Source organism: Bombina bombina, chromosome 2 (assembly GCF_027579735.1).
Source record: "Bombina bombina isolate aBomBom1 chromosome 2, aBomBom1.pri, whole genome shotgun sequence".
Taxonomy (NCBI): Eukaryota; Metazoa; Chordata; class Amphibia; order Anura; family Bombinatoridae; genus Bombina; species Bombina bombina.
This window is the reverse complement of record NC_069500.1, coordinates 928,524,487-928,546,584: the sequence shown is the minus strand read 5'-3', so window position 1 is coordinate 928,546,584 and position 22,098 is coordinate 928,524,487. Positions and strand designations below refer to the sequence as shown.

At 36.2% G+C, this 22,098-nt stretch overlaps 1 protein-coding gene across 1 annotated transcript in view; it reads left to right on the top strand.

The window, feature by feature from the left end:
- SCD5 (stearoyl-CoA desaturase 5) overlaps positions 1–22,098 on the top strand; it is a 303,691-nt gene that overhangs the window by 191,641 nt on the left and 89,952 nt on the right. Inside the window, exon 2 of the mRNA XM_053700164.1 lies at positions 14,587–14,717. Coding sequence (XP_053556139.1) covers positions 14,587–14,717 — 131 coding nt within the window. The remainder of the gene's footprint in view (positions 1–14,586; positions 14,718–22,098) is intronic.

Sequence of the window (22,098 nt, the reverse complement as noted above, 5' to 3'; positions counted from 1 at the left end):
CTCTTTCATGTGATCCTCCTTATTTTATTTTTCATCAGGATAAGGCAGTTCTCAGAATTGAATTTGATGTTGTGTCTTATAATATCAGTCAGGAAATTGTTGTTCCTTCTTTGTGCCCTAATCCTAAAAAATATTTGCATAATCTGATGTTGGTAGGGCTTTGAAATATTATGTTGACGCCACCAAGGTTTTCTAGACAAACTTCTAGTTTGTTCATTAATTTTTCTGGTTCCAGGAAATGGCAGAAAGTCTCTGCTGTTTCTTTGGCTTCTTGGTGGAAGATTTTGATTCATAAGGCTTACGTGGAAGCAGGTCAGCCTGCACCTAAACCACTGGTTATCAAACCTGTCCTCAGGCCTCCCTAACAGGCCAGATTTTGAGGATATCTAAAGTGGAGCACAGGTGAAATAATCAGCTGATTAGTAAACATGGTTATTTTAACTGCTCTCACCCAAGGTAATCCCGAAAATCTGGCCTGTTGGGAAGGCCTGAAGACTTGAAAACAAGTGACCTAAATGTATTACAGCTCATTCTACCAGATTTTTTGCCACTTCCTGGGCTTTGACAAATGAGACTTCTATTGAAAACATTTGGGAGGCAGCTACTTGGTCTTCTTTGCATACTTTTACTAAATTCTACCATTTTTTTTATGTATTTGCTTCTCCTGAGGCAGCGTATTTAGGGTTTGTGCTGCCCTAGGCACTTAAAATTATGCTTCCCCACCACACCCAAAGGTTTTAGACCTTTTTTCCCCTTAATATTTTTTTGGGTCAGTGTGTAAAATGTTTTTTTTTTTTTTCAGAACAACTCAAAAGAAAATGGGCTAGCAAAACACTTCAACTACAGGTTGGTTGAATGCATCGCATACCATTTTCTCCCTGAGAGAAGGAAGAGAAATGAAGGGGAGGGGAGAAAATGGAGAGAAAGGAAAGAAGGGAGGGAGAGAGAGAGAGAGAGAGAGAGAGAGAGAGAGAGAAGAGAAAAGTGGGGAGGGAGAGGAGAAAAGGGGGGAAGGAAAGAAGGAAGGGAAAGAAAGGAGTGAAAGAAGAGAGTAAGGGATGGAGGGAAGGGAGGGAAAGAAAGAAGGGAAGAAGGGAGGGAGTTGAGGGAGGGAGTGAGTTGAGGGAGGAAGGGAGAAAGGGAAAGAAGGGATAGAGGAAGGGAGGGAAAGAAGAATACACTTTGAAACAATCACTGCCTTTCACATGCAACAACATAATTAACAGTAATTACCATCATTCAAGTAATGAAACTTTTAAAGTGTCCGTTTACTATTTACTCAGTGGGTTCATGAATGCAGAGAAAGCTAGCTATTAGTAGCTAACATACATTAGTGCTGAGAGTTTATGATTAGACATCACAAGCTGATCTAAGCAGTGCACAGACGCATACAGTCTTTTAGTTACTAAGACCTGCAATAACACTGCGCTCGCAGACCCACCACAGCTGACAAGGGGAGGCAGCATATCGGCACAAGGTCTTCTCCTCCAGCCTCACCTTGTAAGCATATCCCCGGGCAAGTTTCTCACCAAGAACGCTTCCACTGCAAAAATGGAGAACTGCCTGTGATGAGCTACCTTATTAAGCGCACGTGCCTTGTCTTCCCTGTAAAAGCCTGTACTTTATTGCTCACTGTACTGTGTGCTGGCTTTTAGAGAGAAGATAGGGCAGATGTGCTGCCCCTATCAAATCTGCTGCCCTAGGCATCGGCCTTTTTGGCCTAGGCCATAATATGCCCCTGGAGGCAGCCTTTGGTAGGAAGGTCCATCAGGCAGTCATCTCAGGTTGATCTATGGGTTCTTTTGGACTGGTGGATTTTAGTGAAATAAACATGTTGTTTAATTTTGCCATTTATATTTCATTACTTGTGGATTCAACTGCTTGAGTACTAGTTCCCAGGAGTAAGGAATTGCAGACTCTTCCCTGATAAATTTACTTCTTTCATGGTGGTGAACGTCCACAAGACCCCACTTTTTTCAGGTGTTGGTTTATTTTTTGCGCACATCTTTTTTCCTTTGCTCCTTTTATTTTTGGTTCTTGTTTATTCTCCTACTTCATTTGCTTGGTTATACCTTAGAATGAGATTCCTGTGAGGTGGGAGGGTTTTTATAGAGCTCTTGGTGTTTTGGAATATTTGCCTCCTCCTGGTATCCTTTGTTAAAATAAACATAATTTATACTTACTTCAACAAATGATACCCAGAGAATTAAGACAATTTGATAACAGAAGTAAAGTGAAAACTAATTGTACACTGTATAGGAATTATGAAAAAAAAGAGTTTCAAGTCCCTTTAAGTGCCATAATTTAAGCCGGTTAAGAACTGCATCTCTGCTCAACACACAGCAGAAAAAAATAATGTATAACCTCTCACACTTAGAGAAAAACGTTATAAAAAACTTAAGAAATAATGAAAATATTACCATTAAGCCTGCAGACAAGGGAGGAGCAGTGGTGATCATGAATACACAGGACTACATCACAGAGGGAAATAGACAATTATCAGATCAAACTTATTACAAAAAACTGGAAAAGGACCCCCCCCATGAATACACTATGCAACTTAGAAAACTAATTAAAACATTCCCTAAACACACGCAACATAAACTAGACAAACTGGTGCCCTCTAAACCTAGCATAGGGACATTCTACATGCTCCCAAAAATCCACAAACCAGGGAACCCAGGAAGACCAATAATAACAGTCATGGACACTCTGACTGAGCAAATATCGGGCCTAGTGGAGAATATTCTTAAGCCTTTAGTTATTAACACCACTAGCTTTATAAAAGACACCACTGATTTTCTTAACAAGATCAGCCATATAACAGAATTGCCAGAGGATACTATACTTGTGACAATGGATGTGGAATCCCTGTACAGCAATATTCCACATAAACATGGTATTGATGCCGGCTTAAACACTCTTTCCTCTGATAGCCCTAACCAGACATATAGGGCTTCTACAGTCAGTAAACTTACAGAATTTATGCTTACTCACAATTATTTCATCTTCAACCACTCCATCTACTTAGAAACCGTGGGAACAGCCATGGGCACCAAAATGGCACCACAGTACGCAAACCTCTTCATGGCTGACTTAGAACAGAGATTCCTAGCCACTCACCCTTACAAAATCTTCAAATACTTTCGCTACATAGATGATATTTTCATCATATGGACAGAAGGAGAAAAAAACTTTGAACATTTTCATAAATCACTTAATCTATTTCATGCAACAATCAAGCTTAAAATGAACTTTTCTAGAGACTGTGTCAACTTCCTGGATACAACAATATCCATCACAAATGGCAAACCACTCATCTGTATACAGTAAACCAACAGATAGATGCAGCTACCTCCACAGCTCCAGCTCCCACCCCAATCACATTAAAAAATCCATAATCTATAGTCAGGCTACAAGATACCAAAGAATTTGCTCAGATACCAAGGACCGTGACAAACACATCATCACACTGTCCCAATCATTCAGAGAAAAAGGTTACAAAACAAGGATTATAAATAAAAAAAAATTAACTCTGCCCTCAATACTCCACGTGAACACTTACTACAATACAGGGAAAAGAAAAACATATCACGTATCCCACTAGTAGTCAAATACAACCCTGCTGTGGAAGGGATACGAAAAATCATAGAATACTTACAGCCACACTCAAAAAAATCTTTCCAAAATCCCCAATCCTGGCATACAGACAACCACCTAACATAAAGCAGAAACTGGTACATAGGAAGCTACCCCTTGACATAAAGAACACTCAGAATGGAACTAAGTGCTGCTATAAAGCTCTCTGCAAACTGTGTCAACACGTTTGTGAAAGCAGCACAGCAAATCACAATAATAAATCCTATAAAATTATAGAGACATATTCATATATATCTGTAAATGTGGTATACATGATACATTGCACTGCATGTGAAGTGGGATGCTATATTGGAGAAACAAGCCAAAAACTGCACCTTCGGATGAACTTACACAGACACTCAATCAAAAACCACTGTGAAACAAAATACTGCACCCCTGTTGGTCACCATTTCACCCAACCTGACCACTCCATCCAAAACCTCAAAATCAAAATTCTCAGAGGCAACTTCAAAAACACCATGGAAAGAAAAACCTTTGAAATGAAAATGATAATGCACTTCAACTTGTTTAATTCTTCACTAAATGTGGACTTCTGGACTCTTAACACATTATCAACAATTTTTGTAATGTACTTTCATTTAGTCAATTACATTGTATATTCCACATTCTTTATACATAGGTACACAGGTAAGCCTATGTCCACACTTTTGTCTTTGTTTTAACTTTTGTATTCCCCCTGTATATACAATTTCACATCTTTATAGATATTGATTCAATGTTGATATACAGGTATACCCCGCTCATACAGCGGGTTAGGGACCGGAGCCCCGCTGTAAAGTGAAAACCGCCTTAAAGTGAAACAAGGCACGCAGTTTAAACTTTCTTTTCACTTGCCAGTGTGTTTGAACTAACTTATATTAGGGGTGCAATAGTGCTACATTTAGTTTAACACTAGCACAGCACAGCACGGTATTCAATTAGTATTCAATAAATACTGTACCTGTAAAATAGTGACAATTACTGTAGTACAATTTACCAGACTATAGCACTGAGACACAGATTGCACTGCAATGATGTAAACAGAGTGAACTAAGCATAACAAAATGGTGCCAGTCACATTTCTCACAATCTCACGATGATTACAGCACTGTTTCAAAATCCTTGGAGGTTGAACTTCAGCTCCACAAAGCGATGTATTAGCGAAGCGCTGTAAAGTGAAGCGCTGTAAAGTGAGGTATACCTGTATAACTTTATGTCAGTATATGCTCTATGTAAAGCTATATATTTCCCCTGTCTTTTCTCCTACACTGGACACTGTCTGCCTGTTACCTAAGCCCCCCTCATGATTTTTACGACACCTCCTCCTCTCCGTGCACTTTCTGTCTTCTTAGCTATTCTGTGTTTTAAGATATAATCTGTAAATTCCATTGAATTGGTCAGTATTGCTTCAGACTTGATAAAGGAAGGAACTCTTCCGAAATCTTGTCAACTTATAAATGTATAGTTAGTCCAATAAAAAAGTATCATTGCTCAATGAAATACTCTTTTTATTTAAATAAACTTCTAACAGTGTGTACCATTACTTGGTAAATAAATGATGTTGCTAGTTAAAGGGTTATTAAACTTTTTTTTCCCGTTGCTCCCATAGGGGTTAGCATGCATATTGCATATTTAAATATATTTAAGTTACAGGATGGAGCGAGTGCACCTTAAAAATGTTTGGATAATAGTGAGCTAAATAATATTTGAGTGATAAAGAATATGCTCTACAACCCTTCTAAGAGATAGCAATTCCTCCAAATTGTTATCGATGTAAAATTGAAAATGGACAAGTGAAGGGGAGCCGTTTATCAATTAATAAAAAATTGTTTTTAAAAAATTGAAAAAAATTTATATTAGCACAGTGCTTTTAATCGTGTTGTAATGTGGTAGCTAAACTGATATTGAAAATACAGAATTTGTATGTGTTAACTGGTAAGTGTGGTGGTAAGATAATAGAATTGTGGAGGTTATTATATGTAATAAAAAGAAAGGAAAGACTTGGGTAGTGTACAAAATGTGACAATTTTTATAATGTACAATGTAGCAGATACAAGTTGTAACAATTACAAGTTGCAACAAATACAAGAAATAAGCAGGTTTAAAAATGACAAATTAAAAAGACATAAAATACATATTTACACAATATATATGTGGCTTGTGTGTATCTCACTGCAGTGGATAAAAATGGATAAAAAAGGTTTTATAAAAAATTGTATAATACAGCCAAAGTAAGGTAGTATTGATAAGAGCGGTTGATTATTAGGACAGTGCCTTATAAACACTTTTTAAAAGTACCTTAGAAAGTAGTGGTTCCCAAAACTACTCAGTGGTATAGTGGGATCCGTTGAAAGATATTCAAATGGATATGCTATTAGTAATAGCTAAAAAGGGTTCTTTTGTAGATGGTGGTTGTCTCAATACTGTTTATCAGTATGGACTCCGGTCTGGTAGCAGGTATCTAATTCCAAATGGAGTTTTCTTTGTTAAAAGTCTTGTGGGGTTTCCTGTAGATTGCGGTGTCCCAATACTCTCTGTCAGTATGGACTGAAGTTTGCAAATGAAGGAGAAAATTCTTTAGGTGTTCCTGTGTCCCAATACTCTCTGTCAGTATGGACTTCTGGATCCTTAGCTGAACCAGTGTATAGCAGCACCAGTATGTAGCAGCAGTTGGATTTCTTAGGTGAACCAGTGTATAGCAGCACCAGTAATGTAGCAGCAGTTGGATTTCTTACGATCCGTTTGGCGGCAAAAAAGGGTTCAAATTTCAAAGTACCGGCTTTTTTTCAGATGTGACCGGCTATTTAAAACTGAACGGTTTTTCAAATAACCGTTTTTTTCAAAACGCCCGGTTGTAGGTACAAAGTTTCAGAGTGTAGGCAGCTCTACGCGTTTCGGCCGTAGCCTTTATCAAGATGCCATTAAACACTCTGTGGGGCATTTATAAAGGGCAGTATAGATTGCTATTGGATAACATTGGTGGGCAATCTGTGTTACTATTGGGTGCTTGTGACCACTGTCAGCCAATAGAACAGGCTATAGAAAAATTATACTAAAAAGGAAATTTGAAAATTGTAAAGTGATAAACAACCTGTAATAGAATTCACATTTTGTGTAGTAAAAAATTATGTGAAGCTTGTATCGGGCAAAGATTTTTATGTTAGAGTAAGGTATTTTGTAAAATATAATATAAAGGTCCAAATGTCAAAATGATAAATTGGTATGAGAAAAACAATTAAATTCTTCATGCTTAAAAAACTGGTGTATAAATTATATCTAATGTGGTTAAATAAAGTGTCTACTAATATGGATCTAGATGCTCAATTATTAGGCGTTAGTGATTTAGATAAAACGTAATGTTTAAGGGAAGTATTTTATTCTTAAAAAATGAGGTTTGTGATTATTGTTCGTCATTTTTATTAATCTATATTTGGAATGGATATTCTTTGTATTTGATCAGTGTTAATAGTATTCATTTTTATATAAAAAATGGAGATTTTTTGGATAAGTGAAAAAGGGGCAAAATAAACTATTTTGTTAAACTAAGTATTAATGATTAATTTTGTATCCAAAAGATTATAAGGTTTAGACTGGGCTAATTTTATTCAGTAGTTGATTCGTGGATCTTAAAATGGAGAAAGGGGGGCAGAGTAAACTATATTTTAATTAAATATCGTTGTGTATAAGTTTATTTATTATTTGTTTTAATTAAATGGGAAGAGATATTTATAGGACTGTGTTATTAAATATTTATATTTATATTTTGATAGAGAATCTTCTTTAGATTTTCTGATTTTGTTTTTAATTTGACTTTTATTTTGGTTTTAAATTAGAAAGTTTAGATCAAATTCCATGTTTAATCCATATGGATGGAGGGTTTTAAATGCATAGATATATTCTGCTTCCTTTCTTAGTAAAAAATGTTCCATATTACCTCCTCTGGGGCTAATAAATACTTTTTTAATTCCCCAATATTTGAATTTGTTAGCGTTTCCGTTGTGACATTCTGTGAAGTGTTTGTATAGTTCAGTATTGGTAGCTTTGTGTTCTATATGGTGTAAGTGTTCTCTAATTCTGTCCCTTAACATGCGGCTCGTTTGGCCAAAATATTGTAGGCCACATGAACACTGTATACAGTAGATTACGTTTTGATCTGAACAGCGTATGATTTCTTTTATATTTATGTATTGTTCATTATTATTTGATTTTATTGTTTTGATTTTTGAACTATGTTTACATGATTTGCATGAAATGCATGGAAAAAATCCTTCTATTTTTTCTTTTTTGAAATTTGTGTCTACTAAATTGTTGGTTGTTTTATTTTTAAATTCACTAGGTGACAGAATATTTTTTAAATTTTTTGCTCTTTTAAAAATGATGTCCGATGATTTTTTATTCTAGGTCCTAATATCTGATCTTGTTTGATGTAATGCCAATGTCTGTTGAGGATCTTTTTTATTTCATGATGTTGGGAGCTATATTGTGTGATGAATGGTATAAAAAATGGGTCTTCGGTTTTTTGTTTTTGTTTATGTTTTGTCAAATGTTGTGTAGTTGGTATTAGCTCTCTGTTTTTTTCTTCTGCTTCTTTTTTGGCTTTATTAATAATGTGGGACTTATACCCTTTCTCTTTAAATCTTTGTGTGAGAATTTTGGATTGTTTGGAAAATTGATTGATATCTGAACAGTTTTTGCGGATTCTTAGGTACTGACCCTTGGGTATATTTGTTTTCCATCTTGTTAGGTGGCAACTGTCATTGTGAATATAATTGTTTGCGTCTGTTTGTTTGAAATAAGTTCTTGTTTTTATTTCTGTGTTAATGATTTCGATTTCTATGTCTAAAAAGTGGATTAGATTACTGCTGTACTCGTGTGTGAATTTGAGATTTATTGGGTTAGTGTTCATATCCTCTATGAATAAGTCTAGAAGTTCATGTTCACCCTTCCAGATGATGAATAGATCATCTATGTATCTATAGTAGTGCACAAGGTTCGCCCCCCATTGTCCTTCATATATAAAGTTTTTTTCGAAGAGACCCATAAACAGGTTCGCATAACTAGGGGCGAACCTTGTGCCCATAGCTGTTCCTTTGACTTGGAGATATATATTTTCATTAAAGAGAAAAGAATTATTGTTGAGTATGAAATTTATGCATTCTAGTAGAAATTGATTTTGATCTGAGTTTAAAAGGGGATCTTTGTCAAGGAAATATTTTATTGCTCCTAAACCTTTTTGATGGTCTATATTTGTGTATAGCGAATTGACATTGCAAGTAACTAATAGAAAATTTTCTTTCCAAGAAAGATTTTTTAAAATATTGAGTAATTGGGTTGAGTCTTTCAGATAGGATGGTAGGGATGTAACATAATTTTGTAAAAAGAAGTCTACATATTGGGAAAGATTAGATGTGAGTGATCCTATGCCTGATATGATGGGTCGGCCTGGGGGTCTAGTGAGGTGTTTATGGATTTTAGGTAAAATGTAGAAGGTTGGAGTGATGGGATTTTTTACGTTTAGAAATTCATATTCATATTTCGTTAATAACCCAGTATTAAATGCTTTGTCTAATAGTTGTTCTAGTTTTATTGTCTGATTTTTAATTGGATTATTTTTCAGTTGTTTGTAAGTGGTTTCGTCGTGTAGGAGTCTATTTGATTCTTCAATGTAGAAGGAAGTGTCCATAAGGACGATGCCTCCGCCTTTATCCGCTGGTTTGATTGTAATATTTTTATTATTTTTTAAATCTTTGATTATGTTGAGTTCTTTCTGACTCATGTTCCAATTAAGATATTTATTTTGGTCAAGATTTTCTAAGTCTTTTTTCAACATTTCTTCGAATAATTTAATATGTTCGCTCTTTTCATGAGTGGGGTAGAAGGTAGAAGGGGCTTTTAGATCAGTGTGTTTATACATGGTTTCTTTTTCTTTTAAAACTTTATTTTCTAAAGGATTTTTTATGTAATACCTTTTAAGTGTGAGTTTTCGAACAAATTGGTTAATGTTAATAAGGGTTTCAAACTTATTTAGTTTGCAGGATGGGGCAAAAGATAGGCCTTTATTTAGAATGTTCTTTTGTATGTCATTTAGTGGATATTTACTTAAATTGAATATTCCTGAATGTTTTATTTCTGTCTTTTTGGTGTTTTGCCTGGATTTTCTTCTGCCCCTCCTGCCTCTAAACCTCTTTTGTTTCTTACAGTTCTTTGTGGTAATATACGAGAATTTGTGTTTTTTGAGGTTCCTTCCCCCGAAGGGGACTTTCCTAAAAAAACTTGTTGTTGTGTTTGATTTGGGATAGGTGAAAATGGTTCTATATTAGTTTCCAGTGGTTGGAATCTATTTTTAACAGGCACTCTCCAATCTTGATTTATATTGGAGTAGTTTCTATTGTAATGATTATAGTCATTGGATTGTGGTCTATATGAGTAATGGTTTTGTAAGCCCCTTCTATCTTCTACCCCACTCATGAAAAGAGCGAACATATTAAATTATTCGAAGAAATGTTGAAAAAAGACTTAGAAAATCTTGACCAAAATAAATATCTTAATTGGAACATGAGTCAGAAAGAACTCAACATAATCAAAGATTTAAAAAATAATAAAAATATTACAATCAAACCAGCGGATAAAGGCGGAGGCATCGTCCTTATGGACACTTCCTTCTACATTGAAGAATCAAATAGACTCCTACACGACGAAACCACTTACAAACAACTGAAAAATAATCCAATTAAAAATCAGACAATAAAACTAGAACAACTATTAGACAAAGCATTTAATACTGGGTTATTAACGAAATATGAATATGAATTTCTAAACGTAAAAAATCCCATCACTCCAACCTTCTACATTTTACCTAAAATCCATAAACACCTCACTAGACCCCCAGGCCGACCCATCATATCAGGCATAGGATCACTCACATCTAATCTTTCCCAATATGTAGACTTCTTTTTACAAAATTATGTTACATCCCTACCATCCTATCTGAAAGACTCAACCCAATTACTCAATATTTTAAAAAAAAATTCTTGGAAAGAAAATTTTCTATTAGTTACTTGCGATGTCAATTCGCTATACACAAATATAGACCATCAAAAAGGTTTAGGAGCAATAAAATATTTCCTTGACAAAGATCCCTTTTTAAACTCAGATCAAAATCAATTTCTACTAGAATGCATAAATTTCATACTCAACAATAATTCTTTTCTCTTTAATGAAAATATATATCTCCAAGTCAAAGGAACAGCTATGGGCACAAGGTTCGCCCCTAGTTATGCGAACCTGTTTATGGGTCTCTTCGAAAAAAACTTTATATATGAAGGACAATGGGGGGTGAACCTTGTGCACTACTATAGATACATAGATGATCTATTCATCATCTGGAAGGGTGAACATGAACTTCTAGACTTATTCATAGAGGATATGAACACTAACCCAATGAATCTCAAATTCACACACGAGTACAGCAGTAATCTAATCCACTTTTTAGACATAGAAATCGAAATCATTAACACAGAAATAAAAACAAGAACTTATTTCAAACAAACAGACGCAAACAATTATATTCACAATGACAGTTGCCACCTAACAAGATGGAAAACAAATATACCCAAGGGTCAGTACCTAAGAATCCGCAAAAACTGTTCAGATATCAATCAATTTTCCAAACAATCCGAAATTCTCACACAAAGATTTAAAGAGAAAGGGTATAAGTCCCACATTATTAATAAAGCCAAAAAAGAAGCAGAAGAAAAAAACAGAGAGCTAATACTAACTACACAACATTTGACAAAACATAAACAAAAACAAAAAACCGAAGACCCATTTTTTATACCATTCATCACACAATATAGCTCCCAACATCATGAAATAAAAAAGATCCTCAACAGACATTGGCATTACATCAAACAAGATCAGATATTAGGACCTAGAATAAAAAATCATCCGGACATCATTTTTAAAAGAGCAAAAAATTTAAAAAATATTCTGTCACCTAGTGAATTTAAAAATAAAACAACCAACAATTTAGTAGACACAAATTTCAAAAAAGAAAAAATAGAAGGATTTTTTCCATGCATTTCATGCAAATCATGTAAACATAGTTCAAAAATCAAAACAATAAAATCAAATAATAATGAACAATACATAAATATAAAAGAAATCATACGCTGTTCAGATCAAAACGTAATCTACTGTATACAGTGTTCATGCGGCCTACAATATTTTGGCCAAACGAGCCGCATGTTAAGGGACAGAATTAGAGAACACTTACACCATATAGAACACAAAGCTACCAATACTGAACTATACAAACACTTCACAGAATGTCACAACGGAAACGCTAACAAATTCAAATATTGGGGAATTAAAAAAGTATTTATTAGCCCCAGAGGAGGTAATATGGAACATTTTTTACTAAGAAAGGAAGCAGAATATATCTATGCATTTAAAACCCTCCATCCATATGGATTAAACATGGAATTTGATCTAAACTTTCTAATTTAAAACCAAAATAAAAGTCAAATTAAAAACAAAATCAGAAAATCTAAAGAAGATTCTCTATCAAAATATAAATATAAATATTTAATAACACAGTCCTATAAACATCTCTTCCCATTTAATTAAAACAAATAATAAATAAACTTATACACAACGATATTTAATTAAAATATAGTTTACTCTGCCCCCCTTTCTCCATTTTAAGATCCACGAATCAACTACTGAATAAAATTAGCCCAGTCTAAACCTTATAATCTTTTGGATACAAAATTAATCATTAATACTTAGTTTAACAAAATAGTTTATTTTGCCCCTTTTTCACTTATCCAAAAAATCTCCATTTTTTATATAAAAATGAATACTATTAACACTGATCAAATACAAAGAATATCCATTCCAAATATAGATTAATAAAAATGACGAACAATAATCACAAACCTCATTTTTTAAGAATAAAATACTTCCCTTAAACATTACGTTTTATCTAAATCACTAACGCCTAATAATTGAGCATCTAGATCCATATTAGTAGACACTTTATTTAACCACATTAGATATAATTTATACACCAGGTTTTTTAAGCATGAAGAATTTAATTGTTTTTCTCATACCAATTTATCATTTTGACATTTGGACCTTTATATTATATTTTACAAAATACCTTACTCTAACATAAAAATCTTTGCCCGATACAAGCTTCACATCATTTTTTACTACACAAAATGTGAATTCTATTACAGGTTGTTTATCACTTTACAATTTTCAAATTTCCTTTTTAGTATAATTTTTCTATAGCCTGTTTTATTGGCTGACAGTGGTCACAAGCACCCAATAGTAACACAGATTGCCCACCAATGTTATCCAATAGCAATCTATACTGCCCTTTATAAATGCCCCACAGAGTGTTTAATGGCATCTTGATAAAGGCTACGGCCGAAACGCGTAGAGCTGCCTACACTCTGAAACTTTGTACCTACAACCGGCGTTTTGAAAAAAACGGTTATTTGAAAAACCGTTCAGTTTTAAATAGCCGGTCACATCTGAAAAAAAGCCGGTACTTTGAAATTTGAACCCTTTTTTGCCGCCAAACGGATCGTAAGAAATCCAACTGCTGCTACATTACTGGTGCTGCTATACACTGGTTCACCTAAGAAATCCAACTGCTGCTACATACTGGTGCTGCTATACACTGGTTCAGCTAAGGATCCAGAAGTCCATACTGACAGAGAGTATTGGGACACAGGAACACCTAAAGAATTTTCTCCTTCATTTGCAAACTTCAGTCCATACTGACAGAGAGTATTGGGACACCGCAATCTACAGGAAACCCCACAAGACTTTTAACAAAGAAAACTTCATTTGGAATTAGATACCTGCTACCAGACCGGAGTCCATACTGATAAACAGTATTGAGACAACCACCATCTACAAAAGAACCCTTTTTAGCTATTACTAATAGCATATCCATTTGAATATCTTTCAACGGATCCCACTATACCACTGAGTAGTTTTGGGAACCACTACTTTCTAAGGTACTTTTAAAAAGTGTTTATAAGGCACTGTCCTAATAATCAACCGCTCTTATCAATACTACCTTACTTTGGCTGTATTATACAATTTTTTATAAAACCTTTTTTATCCATTTTTATCCACTGCAGTGAGATACACACAAGCCACATATATATTGTGTAAATATGTATTTTATGTCTTTTTAATTTGTCATTTTTAAACCTGCTTATTTCTTGTATTTGTTGCAACTTGTAATTGTTACAACTTGTATCTGCTACATTGTACATTATAAAAATTGTCACATTTTGTACACTACCCAAGTCTTTCCTTTCTTTTTATTACATATAATAACCTCCACAATTCTATTATCTTACCACCACACTTACCAGTTAACACATACAAATTCTGTATTTTCAATATCAGTTTAGCTACCACATTACAACACAATTAAAAGCACTGTGCTAATATAAATTTTTTTCAATTTTTTAAAAACAATTTTTTATTAATTGATAAACGCCTCCCCTTCACTTGTCCATTTTCAATATTTAAATATATTGCAATTTGCATCACCCAGCTACATGCTATACTGCATACACAGTGATTATTTAGACTCATGGAAAAACTTATTTATATCTTGTATTTGACAGGCGACAGCAAAGCAGATAAAATAAACAATCTCTGGATACTTTTAAACTATTGTAACCTGGCAATGCGCTACAACAGTAAAACCTTGCAAATTTTACAAAAATGTAAGATGTATTTGCATGCAGATCTTTTGCAATGCAGTACTTAATTTCTTATACACACTCTGCAGATATAAAATTGTGGTTGTTTCTTTCATCTTTATAAACCATATACAGTGCCTGTGGATTGTTACATATTTTTTGAGTTCTAGATAATTATTACATGGCTTGGCTTTGTCATTATTTCTTGTAGCCTACCTGTGTTTCCTGGTAACCGCTCTGGGTGTAACAGCTGGAGCCCATCGCTTATGGAGTCACAGATCATACAAGGCAAAGCTGCCTCTGAGAATATTCTTAGCTGCTGCCAATTCTATGGCATTTCAGGTAAGGTATGAGATGATGTCAGATTATTTTTAAAAAGTTGAAATATTGCATTTAATTATTTATGAAACCTTCAGCATTTCCTGTCCTTCGGCCATCAAACTATAAATTATTTCCTGGCAGTATTCACTTGCTTGACAGGGTGTGAATAAGTGGTTCACCCAAAGAAAACTGTGTTCATGTTTGTTTCAGTCTGTCATGAAATTACTTGAAACCATTCCTTTTCTTCAGCATGGAAAACCAATTTGCAATGTTTCAAAGTGCTCTGTGCCACTATAGATTGCAAAACAACAATTATAACCAGGATTTTTGAGAATTTAGTTTTTCCCTATTTAGACTTAATAAAGGCACATTGAAGTCAATATTAAACTTTTTGATTTTTTTGCATCATCTTTTACAATTATTATGTAACTATACAAGATTCTAAACTATACAAAATTCTGATTACATACAAGGGTTACATGGCTGTGAGTGATTTTATGATGTTTAAGAAACAGTGGTGGGGACAGTAATGTGACGTGTTTATGTGATTGTGGCATTGTATTGAAAAGCTGCACAATTTGTACAGAAAAATACAATAATGAAGCATCATATTCACTGATCCAACATTTTCTAAGGCTATCAGGGATGCAGGAAAACACAATGATGTAATCAGTCATGCAGCTAATGACATCACTGGTGGCTCTCCACAGATAATCTGGAAGCTGCAGAAGATTTTGAATGGGTACCATCCACTTAAGCTTAAGCAACAGCTAAAACATTGCAGAAAAGATAATAACGGGAAAAAAAAGAACAATGACAAAAAAGACACTTCTGATTTGTTTCAGGGAGCCAATGAGTTTGCCACATAGGGCCTGTTGATAAAAAAAAACTCCCTGGAGTGGAGAGAAATCATGTAAAATCTTTGGGATTTATTTTTTGGGCCCTACATTGTTGATGTTGGTGTCTCTCTTTCACATCCAGAATCCTGCAAAACACAATATTACATCTCTCAAAATAAAATTGGCTTTTCTAAAATTATTTGAGCAACAAAGCCATACTGACAAGACTTAGATCATCTAGCCTGAGTTGAGATCTTTATATCATTGGGCCAATCATGTTCTTTATATAATGAGGGAATGAGTCAATTATCCCCCTAGACTTGCACTTTGAGCAGGTCTCTTATAAACAACCCAAGCATCCTAAAGCTCTGTGTTTTGAGAAGTGGATGTGTATACATGTCAACAAGATCCTTAAAGTCCATAAAGCTGCTGCTGGCTTGATTTCAAACACATCCTCTCTCAGAACTCAGAGAAAATACACAGATTTTTACACTCAGCTGCTTCAATTGCCCTCGAACTTACAACAGCTTGATTTCAAACACATCCTCTCTCAGAACTCAGAGAAAAAACACAGACTTTTACACTCAACTGCTTCAATTGCCCTCTAACTTACAACAGCTTGATTTCAAACACATCCTCTCTCAGAACTCAGAGAAAATACACAGACTTTTACACTCAACTGCTTCAATTGCCCTCTAACTTACAACAGCTTGATTTCAAACACATCCTCTCTCAGAACTCAGAGAAAATACACAGACTTTTACACTCAAATGCTTCAATTGTCCTCTAACTCAGGGGTCAGCAACCTTGGGCCTCCAGATGTTTTGGAACTACATTTCCCATGATGCTGAGACACTCTTTAGACTGTCTGAGCATCATGGGAAATGTAGTTCCAAAACATCTGGGTTTTGGAACTACATTTCCCATGATGCTGAGACACTCTTTAGACTGTCTGAGCATCATGGGAAATGTAGTTCCAAAACATCTGGGGGCCCAAGGTTGCTGACCCCTGCTCTAACTTACAACAGCTTGATTTCAAACACATCCTCTCTCAGAACTCAGAGAAAAAACACAGACTTTTACACTCAACTGCTTCAATTGTCCTCTAACTTACAACAGCTTGATTTCAAACACATCCTCTCTCAGAACTCAGAGAAAAAACACAGACTTTTACACTCAACTGTTTCAATTGCCCTCTAACTTACAACAGCTTGATTTCAAACACATCCTCTCTCAGAACTCAGAGAAAATACAGACTTTTACACTCAACTGCTTCAATTGCCCTCTAACTTACAACAGCTTGATTTCAAACACATCCTCTCTCAGAACTCAGAGAAAATACACAGACGTTTACCCTCAACTGCTTCAATTGCCCTCTAACTTACAACAGCTTGATTTCAAACACATCCTCTCTCAGAACTCAGAGAAAATACACAGACTTTTACCCTCAACTTCTTCAATTGCCCTCTAACTTACAACAGCTTGATTTCAAACACATCCTCTCTCAGAACTCAGAGAAAAAACACAGACTTTTACACTCAACTGCTTCAATTGCCCTCTAACTTACAACAGCTTGATTTCAAACACATCCTCTCTCAGAACTCAGAGAAAATACACAGACTTTTACAATCAACTGCTTCAATTGCCCTCTAACTTACAACAGCTTGATTTCAAACACATCCTCTCTCAGAACTCAGAGAAAATACACAGACTTTTACATGCAACTGCTTCAATTGCCCTCTAACTTACAACAGCTTGATTTGAAACACATCCTCTCTCAGAACTCAGAGAAAATACAGACTTTTACACTCAACTGCTTCAATTGCCCTCTAACTTACAACAGCTTGATTTCAAACACATCCTCTCTCAGAACTCAGAGAAAATACACAGACTTTTACACTCAACTGCTTCAATTGCCCTCTAACTTACAACAGCTTGATTTCAAACACGTCCTCTCTCAGAACTCAGAGAAAATACACAGACTTTTACACTCAACTGCTTCAATTGCCCTCTAACTTACAACAGCTTGATTTCAAACACATCCTCTCTCAGAACTCAGAGAAAATACACAGACTTTTACACTCAAATGCTTCAATTGCCCTCTAACTTACAACAGCTTGATTTCAAACATATCCTCTCTCAGAACTCAGAGAAAAAACACAGACTTTTACACTCAACTGCTTCAATTGCCCTCTAACTTACAACAGCTTGATTTCAAACACATCCTCTCTCAGAACTCAGAGAAAAAACACAGACTTTTACACTCAACTGCTTCAATTGCCTTCTAACTTACAACAGCTTGATTTCAAACATATCCTCTCTCAGAACTCAGAGAAAATACAGACTTTTACACTCAACTGCTTCAATTGCCCTCTAACTTACAACAGCTTGATTTCAAACACATCCTCTCTCAGAACTCAGAGAAAATACACAGACTTTTACACTCAACTGCTTCAATTGCCCTCTAACTTACAACAGCTTGATTTCAAACACATCCTCTCTCAGAACTCAGAGAAAATACACAGACTTTTACACTCAACTGCTTCAATTGCCCTCTAACTTACAACAGCTTGATTTCAAACACATCCTCTCTCAGAACTCAGAGAAAATACACAGACTTTTACACTTAACTGCTTCAATTGCCCTCTAACTTACAACAGCTTGATTTCAAACACATCCTCTCTCAGAACTCAGAGAAAATACAGACTTTTACATTCAACTGCTTCAATTGCCCTCTAACTTACAAAAGCTTGATGTCAAACACATCCTCTCTCAGAACTCAGAGAAAATACAGACTTTTACACTCAACTGCTTCAATTGCCCTCTAACTTACAACAGCTTGATTTCAAACACATCCTCTCTCAGAACTCAGAGAAAATACACAGACTTTTACACTCAACTGCTTCAATTGCCCTCTAACTTACAACAGCTTGATTTCAAACACATCCTCTCTCAGAACTCAGAGAACATACACAGACTTTTACACTTGACTGCTTCAATTGCCCTCTAACTTACAACAGGTAGCCTTCTGGAAAACAGCTTCATTATATTGTACCTACTAAGTTGTTTTATTGTATGTGTTTGTATATTTAGTGATAATTCCTTTTTGTTTTGCTTTTATTTTAAATGTATATATTACAGGCTGTGCTAGTCATAATTTGCATACCTCTAGCTCATTGCACATTTGATCAACTTTGTCTGCCACTATGTTAAGTTAGTTTAAGCAGCTCTTGTCCATTTATCTGTCTATTTGTTTAATGGTTTTATTTCACCCCTTGTATGTCTCAGTCTTATCTCTGTAATATTTTTTTTTTTATGTGTTTTTTTGGTTTCTGCATGATTAACCCTTAGCTTAAAATGTCCATAAATGTACCCTCCCACTCATTTAACACACTTTTTCTGGGCCATCATTAACCAATATATCTCTCTCCTTCAGCTTGATTTCAAACACATCCTCTCTCAGAACACAGAGAAAATACACAGACTTTTACACTCAACTGCTTCAATTGCCCTCTAACTTACAACAGGTAGCCTTCTGGAAAACAGCTTCCCACCCCCCCAAGCTCATTTCCTCATTTATAGATAATCTCCCACACAACTTTCACTCTCCTGAAATGACAAGTGCAAACACTGATCAGCACATCCTTCCATTCCCTTAACCCTATAGAATACACAGTACTTTTGTAATATTATGTTTCATATACCTTTTGTTCCCTTATGCAATTGTTACAGTAATTCTGTGTCTTATGTTTTTAACTGGTTCCCAATTCTGTAAAAATGCTCAATATATTCATATTCCTTTTTGCTACCCTTTGTCTCTATAACAAACTACACTATTCAATTACTCCTTCTCCCTCTCCACCTGCATTCTTCATTAGTATCTCTCTTAAACTCACCTTACTTTTGTACTCATGAACTTCACCTATTCCTAAACACTCTCTCTCTCCCCTGCAGTTCATCTTAAAAGCAGTCTCACTACTGCAAATCTGTATCTCATCTCATGTCACTCTCCCTCTTGCTTCTATTTACTGCTGGTGATATCTCCCCTAATCCTGGTCCCCAACCACTGACAAACTGTGCACATCCATGTGTAACATCCCATAGACTCAGAAAACAAAACTCTGCACACCTTACTCACATTCCTCTTGCATCTAAAGCCACTACCCCTTTCACTTGTGCACTCTGGAACTCTCGCTCTGTTTGCAACAAGCTCACTTCTATACATGACCTCTTCATCTCCCACTCCCTCAACCTTCTGGCCCTAACAGAAACCTGTCTCTCTCCCCTAGACACAGCATCCACTGCTGCTCTGTCACATGGGGGTCTCCACTTCAGCCACACTCCTAGGTCTGGTAATAGACAAGGAGGTGGTGTAGGTATTTTAATTTCCTCTCGTTGCACCTTTCAACAAATGCATCCTATCTCTTCCCTCACTTTTCCCTCATTCGAAACCCACATGATTAGCTTATTTCTCTCTCTCTGTACGTGTTGCAGTCATATACCGACCCCCTGGATCCTCAACTCAATTTCTAGATCACTTGGCTGCCTGGCTACCCTATTTCCTTTCCTCAGACACCCCTGCCCTCATTCTTGGTGACTTCAACATCCCCCTTAACAATCCCACTGCCTCATCTGCTAAACAACTTCTGCAACTCACTTCCTCTTTCGGTCTGTCACAATGGACTGATTCTCCCACTCACAAAGACGGTCACTCTCTTGACCTGATCTTTAGCTATCGATGCACTCTCTCAAACTTCTCAAACTCCCCTTTTCCTCTTTCTGACCACCATCTCCTTACCTGCAACATATCATCCCTTCCTACAACTCTCCCACCTTCTATTTCTCACACCAAACTTCACAGAAGCATTATGTCTTTAGATCAGCAACAACTTGCTAATTCCCTTAAACTGCTCCTCTCATCCTTCTCCTCCTTTTCCTGCCCTGAACAATCTATCTGCCACTATAATTCCACCCTTATATCCATCCTTGACAATCTCGCCCCTCTTACCACTGCTCGGAAATCACACACTCATCCCCAGCCCTGGCATACTCCTCTGACACGGTACCTACGCAGATGTTCCCGTACTGCTGAACGGCATTGGAGAAAATCACGGAGTTCAGCTGATTTTCTTCATTACAAATTCATCTTGAACTCCTACTACTCTGCCCTTAATCTCTACAAGCAACACTACTTCTCTACTCTTATCTCTAATCTTTCTTCAAACCCAAAACGTCTGTTCTCCACTTTCAATACTCTCCTCCGCCCTCCCCCACTTCCTAATACAACTTCTCTGTCAGCTCAAGACTTTGCCAGTCACTTCATTAACAAAATTGACTCCATCAGACATGAAATCAGCTCTCAACATAATTCCATTCTCTTCCCCCCTCAAATGCTCTCACTCAACCACAACCCTCATAACCTGAAACTTAGTTCATTCTCCCCTGTTACTGAGGAAGAAGTTTCAGCACTTATACTGCACTCTCACCTTACTATCTGTCCCCTTGACCCTATCCCCTCACAGCTACTCCCCTCCCTCTCTGCTACCCTTACCCCTATACTAACACACATTTTCAACCTCTCCCTCAGCACTGGTACATTTCCCTCATCGATGAAACATGCACTGGTCACACCTATCCTCAAAAAACCTTCCCTTGATCCTACCTCCCCATCCAACTACCGCCCTATTTCCCTCCTCCCTCTTGCTTCAAAGCTTCTCGAAAAACTAGTATATGCACGCCTATCCCATTTCCTTACGTTAAACTCCCTTCTTGACCAGCTGCAATCTGGATTTCGTCCCTATCACTCCACAGAGACAGCTATTGTTAAGGTCACCAACGACCTACTTACAGCTAAATCAAAAGGCCACTTCTCTTTGCTTATCCTCCTTGATCTGTCCGCAGCCTTTGACACTGTCAAACACCCTCTTTTGCTCCAAACCCTCCAATCCTTTGGCATCTGTGACACAGCCCTTTCGTGGCTCTCTTCCTACCTATCAAACCGTACCTTCAGTGTAGCCTTCTCTGGGGCCTCCTCTGCCCCGTCACCACTTTCTGTCAGAGTACCGCAGGGCTCTGTCCTCGGTCCCCTTCTCTTCTCAATCTATACGTCATCACTAGGTTCCCTAATTAAGTCCCACGGTTTCCAATATCATTTGTATGCCAATGACACCCAAATCTACTTCTCTGCACCAGACCTATCTCCTTCCTTTCTAACCCATGTCACTAACAGTCTTTCTCACATCTCTTCCTGGATGTCCTCTCACTACCTCAAGCTAAATCCCTTTCCACCAACAGAACTATATGTCAGCTCCCTTTATTAGAGAGTGAGCAATAATTCCACTGATATCATTTGTGCATAAAGCCACAGTTCCTATTTATCTCTATATCAGTTTAAATAGCTTTGACATAACCCAATTCAAAAAATATTAAATTGATGTTATATATATTGTTTTAAGTTAATATCTATTCAAAGTGACATAAAACTGTTGGGCACAACTACAATAACATGTTTGCTATACTAGTGTTTTCCCTCCTATGCCTTCAGCTCACTCTCTCTTGTATCT